The sequence below is a fragment of the Bos grunniens genome, chromosome 17, assembly GCF_055505025.1.
Source record: "Bos grunniens cultivar Pamir isolate PY7600 chromosome 17, Bosgru_T2T1.0, whole genome shotgun sequence".
Lineage (NCBI taxonomy): Eukaryota > Metazoa > Chordata > Mammalia > Artiodactyla > Bovidae > Bos > Bos grunniens.
In genome coordinates this window covers 61,444,899-61,455,590 of record NC_141181.1, presented here as the reverse complement: position 1 = coordinate 61,455,590, position 10,692 = coordinate 61,444,899, and the positions used below count along the sequence as shown (strand labels likewise).

The window sequence follows — 10,692 nt, the reverse complement described above, 5'->3', positions numbered from 1 at the left end:
AGGTAGATAAATAAACATAGTGTGTATGATGTTGGTAAATGCTCTGGAAAAACCAAAGCACAGTTGAGGGGTGGGAGTGGGTTTGCTGTATATATGTATATGTGTAATTTTTTTCGGGGGCACATTGCTTGCACTCGCAGCTTGCGAGATCTTAGTTCCCCAAACAGGGATAGAAAATATGCCCCCTGTATTGGAAGCACGTGGAGTCCTAACCACTGGACCACCAGGGAATTCAACTTTTTAAAGTTCCACATATAGGTAGAAGCTGGAAAGACTCCTGTTCTGGGCAGGTTTCTCTGAACTGACTGATATTTTAGACTCTATCCCTCCGGGAATAATTCTGGGGCCAGTCAGCTGGTGATTCCCCATCCCTGCCTGCCCTTTGCTGACTCTTGTCTCCTGGATATTTTTTTTAATACTTTTAATTTTGTATTGGGGTATTGCTGATTAACAAACAGTGCTGTGACAGTTTCTGGTGGGCATTGGAGGGACTCAGCCGTACACGTGTATCCATTCTCCCCCAAACTCCCCTCCCATCCAGGCTGCTGCATAACACTGAGCAGAGTTTCCTGTGCTGCACAGTAGGTCCTTGTTGGTTATCCATTTTAAATATAGCAGTGTGTGCATGTCCATGCCCCACAAATTCCCTAACAATCCCTTCCCCCGCATCCTTCCCCTGTCTCCTGATTTCAGGTACATGTGCTGTCTCTCCTGGCTGGAAATCAGCCTGTAGCCATGTCAGTAGGGCGGGTTTTCCCTGAAATCCCACTGTACCTGCTCTTTGTCAAGGTGGGGGTGGAGGCTTCCCCTCTGCAAGCCCATGTGGATCTGTGTGTAACCCGAGGGGTTAGAGTGGTTCTCAAACTTGGGGCTCCAAGTGTCCCAGGGGCTGCTATAGGTGGTGCAGGGGTGTTGGGGGTGCTCCCTGCAGGACCGAGACAGCCCCGGCGGTTCCTCTTCTGTCTGGTTTATAGGCTAGCTTCAGTATGTGCTGTCCTTGCAGACAGGGTTTTGTGTTTGAGAGGATTGGCTTGACTAGAGCAGAGCTGAGTGTCCATCATCGGTTCACACCCACCCCGCACCGGGACTTCCCAAGTGGTGCTAGTGGTATAAAGAACCTGCCTGCCGATGCAGGTGACACAAGAGACACAAGTTTGATCCCTGGGTTGGGCGATCCCCTGGAGGAGGACAAGGCAACCCACACCGGTATTCTTGCCTGCGAAATCCCATGGACACAGGAATCTGGCAGGCTACAGTCCATGGGGTTGCAGAGAGTCAGACACTATTGAAGTGACTTAGCATGCAGCAACAAGGGGCTCACTACCCCACTTCTAGTGGTTCTGTGATACAATTATTCTGTTATCAGGAAGGTCTTCCCAGTAGAATGAGGCTGCCTTCCCGTCTGGTTCTGCCTTCCCAGCTGGTCCTGTTTCTACTGGAGGCTGGTGTCCCATCCCAAGCCCCTCTCGTTCAGCACGGCTCTCCCTCACTGGCTCCCTGACATGCAGAGATGCCCCCTCCTGGCACACACGCCCAGCAGGAGTTGGAGTCCTGGCCTCCATGTGGGGCCCCAGGGTTCCCAGGGGCAGGGGGGCATGGAGGAGGTTGAGAGCGGGGGTGACAGGAGGTTGAGAGCGGGGCATGGGAGGGAGGGAGGGAGGGAGACAGTCATAGAAGAACTCCAAGAGGAGCTTTGTTTCGATAAAAAAGCACTTCTTAGGAAAATGAAAGTTTGCACAATAGAAGAGTAAAGGGAATTCCCCGGTGGTCTGGTGGCTTGGACTCATGCTGTCACTGCTGAGGGCGCAGGTTCAATCCCTGGTCAGGGAACTAAGATCCCACAAGCCACAAGGCATGGCCAGGGGTAGGGGTGGGGATGGATTTAAGAAAAGTGAGTAAGGGTAGGCTTTGGGCTTCCTGAGAAAAAACCAAACACTCAAAAGAGTTCAGTTCACAGCCTTGCTGGCTACTGCCTTTCCGGCTGCTGCACACACTGGTCTCAGGAGAAACCAGGTTAACTGACTGGCGTGGGCCATGGGCTTCCAGCAGACACAGAACACTATTAACAATGAGGCGCTGGGTCGTGCTGCAGAAAACTCCGGTCCTCCCAGGGTTCATCCGGGTGGGGGAGGGGTCCTCACTGGGACAGCCCGTCCATGCCCAGCTGCTTCTTGAGCGCCACCAGCTGCGCCAGGCTGATGTTGCTGCCCCCACAGACAATGACCACGAGGGAGGACAGCGGGGTGCGGAGTTTCCCCTCTCCTTGCAGCTTCTGAATCACGTTGCTGTAGACGGCGGCCAGGGCGGCCCCACAGGCGGGCTCCACCAGGATCTTCTCATCATCTGCCAGAGGAAGGGGATGGTGGGGGTGGAGCCAGGAAACCTCCGGGCCACTGGCGAAGCCATGGACTGTCAGCCCCGGCCACAGACTGGTCCTGGATCACCCCACCCCCACCCTGCCATCATTACCGTCCATTGACCTTCTAGGGCCTGAGTCAGGGCTGAATTTCAACATCAGCGCTAACGCCGCTATGCTTGTAATTTCCTGAGCACTGTGTCAACGTCATCTGAGCAAGAGTGCCGGCACTGATTGGCCAAACTAACTCCCAGTACAGGAGAATTAAATGGCAGCATAAGTGTGTGTGTGTGTGTGTGTGTGTGTGTGTGTGTGAGATCCCTGTTCCAGGATGAACCCCGTCGAAGTCCAGCTGAGGGACTTCCCCGGCGGTCCAGCTAAGACTGTGCTTCCCGGCACACGGTGCAGGTTTGACCCCTGGTTGGGCAGCTGAGATCGCACGTTGCTGCCGTTGATCAGTTGCTAAATGGTCTCTGACTGACTCTTTGCGGCCTGATGGTCTGTAGCCCTCCAGGCTCCTCTGCCTGTGGGAGTCTCCAGGCAAGAATACTGGAGTGGGTAGCCATTCCCTTCTCCAGGGAATCTTCCCAACCCAGGGATTGAACCCGAGTCTCCCACATCGCCCGTACTGGCAGGTGGATTCTTTACCACTGAGCCACCTGGGAAGCCCATGCTATGTGGCAAAAATAAAAAAGCTTATCTGGAAGAGTAAAAGGAGAATCAAAAGGATATTTTAAAGAGTCCAACCTAGTCACAGACTCACCTCTGAATCCAGCCCTGAGGCCCATAATTTCCTTTTTCAACTGACTACATTGCTCAGAACCACATTTTACATACTCAGTTATTTTCCCCTGCTCTTACGTTATTTGACTTCTATCATTTGTCCCCTTGGTCTTCCTGTTTTAACCCCTGGCCTGCAGTAACTTTCATTAATGGGAAGTTCCACAGACAGACAGGAGACAGAATTGCGAATGACATCCCTTGGTGTGCCAAACGGACAGCCACATAATCCTTAATCAGCAGGGTTGGGTCTCAAAAGGACTTAGCACATACATACCCACAAACTTCTCAAGAGCGGCCACAGCTTCCTGGTCCGAGACAACTTCAGAGAAAATGGGATGTTCCCGATAAACCTTCATAGCCTGCGCTGCCACGGTGGTCACGCCCAGGGCTTTGGCAACACTGGGAGGGACAAAGATGGAGAAAAGGGGAAAGAGACAGGAGAGAGGAGGGAGGCAGACCATGTGATTACCTTCTGGCCAATAAGAGGTAAGTGGACATACCTGTGTCTTTAAAGGAAAAGTCAGCTTCTGCCCTGACTTCTTGCCAGATGGAGTGTGGATGTGATAGCCAGCACCTAAGCAGCTATCTTGGGCCATAAGTCTATATGATGAGGATGATGGAGAACAAAATCAAGGGTCCTGGGCCCCTGGCTTCATGGAGCTAGACTTTTTTATATGAGAGGAAATAAAGTTCAATTTTGTTTAAACCACTGTTATTTTGGACTCCCGTATAATGGGGCTAAACCTAATATTAGTCAAACACCATCTGGGAAAGGTTTGGGGCTGGGATATGAACCCCTTGGGAGCAGGCACTGTGTTTATTCACCACTGTCTCTCCAGGATTGACCAGTGCCTTGCACATATTAGGGGCTCAATAAATGGTAAATTAATGAGGTGTGTTAAACCCTACCACAGAGGAACCCAATAAAGGATTGTTAGCCTTTTCACGCGAGGAAGTGTGATGTTCATGGTACAGAGTTGCACGGACTTGAGTTCATTAACAGCCATACCACTCACTGGTTGTGTGACTCTAAGTGACCAAAGCCTCAGTTTCCTCACCTGCAAAATGGGGCTGGCATAGGGATCTACCTCGCCACCAGCACCGAGGGGGGAGCTTCCCCCAACACTCGCTGAATATAACGACAGCCTCCCTGGCTGCTTACCTGGTAATGCAGGGCAGGGTGACGAGCTTGCCGGCCTTGGTGGAAGCGTGGAAGCTCTCTGCTCCGATGGTCTCCATGGTGATGACGGGCACGTCCCTCCAGCCCACCTCTGCCAGCCCCTGAACCACTCCGCACAAGAGGCCTCCGCCCCCTACTGCCAGCACGATGGCCCCTGGCTTTTCGGTCATCGTCTCCTTCAGCTCCTTCACGATGGAAGAGTGGCCTTCCCTGGAGGAGGTGGGTGGGGAAGGGGGGCGCAGGTCAGGGCTGCGCTGCCTGGAGATACCAGGCAGGGGTCCTGAAGATGCCGCTTACCCCCTGTTTGCCCTCATCCCAGGCAGCTGATGGGCCTTGAAGCTGGTCCCCTCAAACCTGACTCTACCCTATTTCCAGCTGCCAACACCTGCATCTCCACCTGTCTTCCTGTGGCCTCTGGAGCACTGTGAATATGGCGGCTGGCAGTGCCAGGAAGCGAAACCCCCAGGAGCAGCCCTCACTCCATTACAAGAATCAAGAATTACAGGAATCGATGCATAGACACTCCTTGCCCAACATCCTCTCCCACGGGTTCGACAACCCTGGTCATGGTCCATGCTGGCTCCCAGGAGCCCCAGAGGGATTAAGCTCCACCCGCCCACAGTGGTTACCGTCCATCAGTACCCTTCCTTTCTCATCTCGCTTCCCCAGTCCTCGAATCAGTCACCTCCCAAGTCAGCTGCTTTCCCTGAGATCTTTGTCTCAGGCTCTGCCTCCGGGGGCCCCAGTCACACACACACACACACACACACCCCTGTGTATCTGAGCCCAAGCATTTGCCCATGGTCCAGGAGAACAGGCACTGGCGCATGTGGGTGTGGGCACCAGCGGCCGTGCCTGTGTGTGTGCTTCTGTGTGATGTGCACACACGTGTACGCTGCTGTGCATGATGGTGTGTACTGGGGCAGCTGTCCACTCAGTGGTGTAGACGCATGGTCACTACCCACCCCGGTTGACTGGGGCCTCCACATACCAGATGAGGGGGTCGTCAAAGGGGGGGACATAGACCCAGCCTGAGTTGTTTTTCTCCAGGTCCTTGGCCACTCTGATGGCCTCATCCAATGTCTGCAAGATCACAGAGAAAGCGAGAGGGATGAGGGGCCGGGGGACTCGGCCCGGTGCCCTCTGTGGCCCCGGCTCCAGGTTGGTACTCACCTCACCCACCACTTTGACCGTGGCGCCCTCATTCTTGAGCCGCTGGATGGTGAGGGCAGGCGTGGTGCTGGGCACGACAATCGTGGAGGGGATGCCCAGCTTCCTGGCAGCATAGGCGGCTGCCATGCCTGCATTGCCCGCTGCCAGGGGTGGAGGGTAGACAGTGTTGGTGGGGTTGAACCCCCCCTGCATGAGGGCTGGCCACCCTTTGGTATTCTAAATTGGAACTTCTGCAGATGTTTGCAACGGCTCATTGCTGGGGAAACCAGGGCTCAGAGAGGTGGAGCCCCTGACCCCAGGACACACAGCAGAGGACAGGAGGAGGCGTGCAGGCCACTTACCTGAGGAGCAGACGAAATGCTCGCAGCCCCGCTCGGCCCACTGCGGAGACAGAGAAGGGAAAGGGTCAGGCCTGACATCTTTTCTCCCCAAAGAGACTAACTGGTTCAGGGAAAGATGAAGGAGAGGAAGGTCACTGATGGCTCTGGCATCAGTCCACGAGGGGACCCTCCAGACTGACGCCCCTTAACCAGAGGAGGTGCCAACGGAGGGTGCCTGTGAGGAGTCAGCAGGGCCCAACCTGGAACTCCTAGGATGTCACATGGCAGCGGCCCTGCCCTGTCCACAAAGGGGATCTGCCCGGATGAGGCTGTACCATTTTGCAGAGGTGTCCGATGCCCCGGATCTTGAAGGAGCCAGAGGGCTGGGCACTGTCTAGCTTGAGATAGACCGTGGTGCCAGCCACTTTAGACAGAGTCATGCTGTCACGGACCGGAGTTTCCATGTGCAAGGGTCTTCCTGACATCATTGCTGGGAGAAAGGAAGGAAACCCAAAGGATTAGGGGAGTTGGCCCTGGTGCCAGCTGCTGCTACTCAGTAGGCAGTGGGGCTGGGAGGGACCCTGTCCCTAACTTCCTAGGAAGCTGAAGACAAGCCCCAGATTATAGCATCCTGGAGACCTGAGTTCAAATCTCAACTCGGCCACCAACTTGACATCGGACAAGCAATCTCCCTTTGGCCTCAGCTGCCTTATCTGTAAAATGGGCAGAGGTCATCTTCTCTCCTCCTACCCCTGCACACCTCCGGCCCACCCCAAGACACACATACATTATGCTGGGAAGCTATTACCATCAGAAATAACATCCAGGGAATTCCCTGGAGCCCCAGTGGTTAGCACTCTGCACTCTCACTGTTGAGGGTCTGGGTTAGATCCCTGGTTGAGGAACTAAGATCTCACAAGCTGAGAGGCATGGTCAAAAAAAGAAAAAGAAATAACATCTAGACCTTGCAGCTTTTGAAGATTATGAGGTAGAAATAGACTCGTGGGTATTGACTCAGAATGAGCGGCAAGATTATGGCTAAAACAGGGGCAGGGTATCAGGTCTAGTTTGTGCAAAACCTGCAAGGATGCATGTGCACACCCACAATCCATGTGTATAAGACATCTCAGAAAACACACAAGAAACCCATCAGGGTAGGGGGCCCCTGGGGAGGACTGGCTCACAGCACCTGCTTCTGTACCATTTCAATGTTTTGCTGTGTGCATGTTTATTACATATTTAAATGACACATCTTTCAAAACTAATCTCTGAGAGTGAAGGAAGTCAGAAAGAGAAAAAGGAATATCATATATCAATGCATAGATATGGAATCTAGAAAAATGGTACTGATGAACCAATTTGCAGGGCAGGAATAGAGACTCAGACACAGAGAGCAGACCTGTGGACAGCAGGGGAAGGAGAGGGTGGGACGAATCGAGAGAGTAGCGTTGACATATATACATTACCATGTGCAAAATAGACGCTGGTGGGAAGCTGCTCTGTAACATAGGAGCTCAGCCCAGTGCTCTGTGATGACTTGGGAGGGTGGGATGGGGTAGGGGGATGGGAGGGAGGTTCAAGAGAGGGGGATATATGTATCCATACAGCTGATTCAGGTTCTTGTAAGGTAGAAACCAACACAATATTGTAAAGCAACTATATTCCAGTAAAAACTTAATAAAAACAACTAACCTTTGGAAAGCTCTGTACCCATTAGGGAAGGGTATTTTTACTATTGTTTTTTTTTTTTTTTGGAATAACTATTATATTATTTTAACAATCACTTATAAAGTGATTACCAGGACTTCCCTGGTGTTCCAGTGGTTAAGAACCTGTCTTGCAATGCAAGAGGATATGGGTTCGATCCTTGGTTGGGGAACCAAGATCCCACATACCGCAGGGCTGATAAGCCGGCACACCACAGCTAGAGACCACAAAGCGCAAGAAAAGATCCTGCGTGACACAAAGATGCTGCATGCCGCAAGTACGACTTGAGGCAGCCACACAAGTAAATACATATTAAAAGTGATTACCATGTGCCAGGCATTTTCTTAAGTTTTACAGATATTAACTCACTTAATCCTTCTACCAACCCTAAGAAATGTCCAGGATAATTGCCTAATGTTATTGTCCAGTTCTCCTGTTGAGGAAACAGATTCTGATTGAGTTTTCCAGATTGATCACTGAGCAATTCCTACCCCCTCCCCCGACACCACTTATGATGCAACACTGAGGCTTTTCTAGGTGGAAGGTGGGGTCAGGTCTACATTTCCTTCACTTGAACCCTGAGTCGGGGTTGGGGGGGAGGGATGAAGGGAGGGGCTGTGACTGCAGAGGAAAGAACACTATGTGACTTCTTCCAAGCAGTGATGTGCTGGTGAACGTTTAATGATAGCCTCGTCAAAGGGAAAGTAACCTTGACTTCTATTGTCTGCACGTCTGTGACATTTCAAGCTACTAACAGGATGTCACTGAACAGGGAGTCGGGAAGAGATGGACATTGTCCACTACTGGGAGCCCTGTGTCATCTGGCTGTAGCCCAGCATGGCTCTCAAGGCTGGGTCATACAAGGTGACCGAGCTGCCAGGCAACTGGGAAGCTCCCTGCATGAACCCAGCTGCCAAGATGGGAGCAAGCCCGGGAGGCATGCTGGGGGCTGCAGGAGGTGCCCCGCCGAACATGTCCAGCTGATATCCTAGCTGATGGGCAGACATGGCGCCTGACTTAGGGAAGACACTAGCCCAGCTACTGTTATCAGACTGCAGCCCCTGAGAGAGACCCAAGCGAGAACTGCCTGGCTGAGTCCAGTCAAGCCTGAGCGTCATGACAGAAAGAATTCACCTAGCATGGGCTCGATCCCTGCTCTGGGAAGATTCCACGTGCCGAGGCTGAACTAAGCCCCTTTGCCACAGCTACTGAGCCCGAGTGCTGCAACTACTGAAGTCTGCCTGCCCTAGAGCCTGTGCTCCGCAACAAGAGAAGCCACCGCAGTGAGAAGCCCGCACACAGTGGCTAGAGAGTAGCCCCCATTCACCACAACTACAGAAAAAGTCTGAGTGCATCAAGGAAGACCCAGTGCAGCCAAAAACAAACTAATTAAAAATTTTTAAAAAAAGAAACTGCAGGATTGGCTTGTCAAGATCACACAGTGAGTGACTAGGGGAGAAGGGATTTTTTTTTTTTTATGGCCGTGTCTCATGGCTTGTGTGATCTTAGCTCCCCAACCAGGGATTGAACCCGTGCCCTCAGCAGTGAGAGCATGGAGTCCTAACCACGAAATTGCCATGTGATTACAAAGAGAAGAGGTAAGATTTGAACCAGGGAGCCTAGGCCCAGACTCCAGGCTTTCTCCAGGACACAGTAGCAGAGGGGAGGGAGGGTGTCTGTCTGCATGGATTCTGGGTGACTGAGAACCTGAGACCCTGCATGCCACAACTGGCTAGAGTCCCCGGGAGATCCCACATGACACAAAGATCCTGTGTGCTGCCACTGAGACCCGACCAGCCAAATAAATAAATAAAAATTAACTTTTATTAGGACTGGGATTGTGGTTAAGACTCCCCGCTTCGAATGCAGAGGCAAGTGGGGGGGTGGGGGAGGTGAGTGGGGTGGGACTGGTTGGGGAATTAAGATCCCACATGCTTAAAAAAATTAACTACTCTTACACATAAACTAAATACAACCACCTTAAGAGGGAGATTCTGTTATTATTACCTCCACCGTACAGATGAGGAAACCGAGGCACAAACCTGGCAGTGAACCCAGCCAGTCTGGCTTCAGAGCATGGGTTTTTACGCTCAACTGACTCTTCCTCCCTCTCTTGCCCAGGGAAAACCCAAGGTGGACGCAGACACTCCAGTCCAGGGGATGGAGGTGTGGATGGATAGGGTGGCTTACCAGAGAAAGGTGAAGAGCTGCGCGTCTGAGCGTCAGGCAAAGGAGGAATAGACTGGAGATGGTCTAGATGGACCCACTGGATAGCCGGTCCACAGACATGAAGTGTAGGAGGGGTAGTGTGTCTTCAGAATTGTCCCAGGTGTTAACGGGTCGGGGCTTTATTCCCCCCTGGAGCATCTGAGCAGCCAATGGGACACCAGGACCGGCCACACCCCGGCCAGGCTTCGCCTCTTGGCTCTAGACGCCCCTCTCTGTAGCTGGGTTTTTCTCCCAGTCCCACTAGCCACGCCCCTTCTCCACCCTCAGCTCCATTTCAGAACAAATACCTACTTCACCACAGCTTTTAGGAAGCTGCCAGAGAAGGGTGTGAAATAATACACGTATCTTGGCTAGCACTTGCTTGGTGCTCAGTGGGCAAGAATCAAATCGGGAAGGAAGTGCATGCTATTATTATCCCCATCTTACAGAAAAGGAAATTGGGGCATACAGTAAGAGGGATGAGCTAGCGCTTGAACGCAGCAGGGTGACCCCCAAATCTGCAATCTGAACACAGGTTTTAACTTTTATTTATTTATTGAGTTTAGAAACTCAAATGTTTGTGCTGAAAAGTGAAAGAAAAATAAAGAATAGTCACCCATATGATGCAACAGGACTGGTTCTTAACCATATCAGTTTAGTTCAGTCCAGTCGCTCAGTCGTGTCCAACTCTTTGCAACCCCATGAATCGCAGCACGCCAGGCCTCCCTGTCCATCACCAACTCCCGGAGTTCACTCAGACTCATGTCCATCGAGTCAGTGATGCCATCCAGCCATCTCATCCTCTGTCGTCCCCTTCTCCTCCTGCCCTCAATCCCTCCCAGCATCAGACGCTTTTCCAATGAGTCAACTCTTCTCATGAGGTGGCCAAAGTACTGGAGTTTCAGCTTTAGCATCACTCCTTCCAAAGAAATCCCAGGGCTGATCTCCTTCAGAATGGCCTGCTT

At 52.2% G+C, this 10,692-nt stretch overlaps 1 protein-coding gene across 1 annotated transcript; it reads right to left on the bottom strand.

Annotated features, from left to right (window-relative positions):
• Positions 1 to 1,692: 1,692 nt before the first annotated feature.
• Positions 1,693 to 9,843, bottom strand: SDS (serine dehydratase). The gene is made up of 8 exons (XM_086348065.1): positions 9,710 to 9,843; positions 6,148 to 6,302; positions 5,834 to 5,873; positions 5,493 to 5,632; positions 5,311 to 5,402; positions 4,302 to 4,529; positions 3,414 to 3,538; positions 1,693 to 2,343 (listed from the first exon to the last, which is right to left on the bottom strand). The coding sequence occupies exons 2-8, from the start codon at positions 6,298 to 6,300 to the stop codon at positions 2,138 to 2,140; spliced, it is 984 nt and encodes a 327-aa protein (XP_086204191.1). The 5' UTR covers positions 6,301 to 6,302; positions 9,710 to 9,843; the 3' UTR covers positions 1,693 to 2,137.
• Positions 9,844 to 10,692: the final 849 nt, after the last annotated feature.

What these genes read in the sequence shown, in the direction of transcription:
- SDS (XM_086348065.1), bottom strand. Translation starts at nt 6,300, where the DNA reads ATGATGTCAGGAAGACCCTTGCACATGGAAACTCCGGTCCGTGACAGC. An exon ending in GCATTTCGTCTGCTCCTCAG is followed by an intron (nt 5,633 to 5,833) that starts GTAAGTGGCCTG and finishes CACCCCTGGCAG; the next exon opens with CGGGCAATGCAGGCATGGCA. An exon ending in TTTGACGACCCCCTCATCTG is followed by an intron (nt 4,530 to 5,310) that starts GTATGTGGAGGC and finishes CACCTCCTCCAG; the next exon opens with GGAAGGCCACTCTTCCATCG.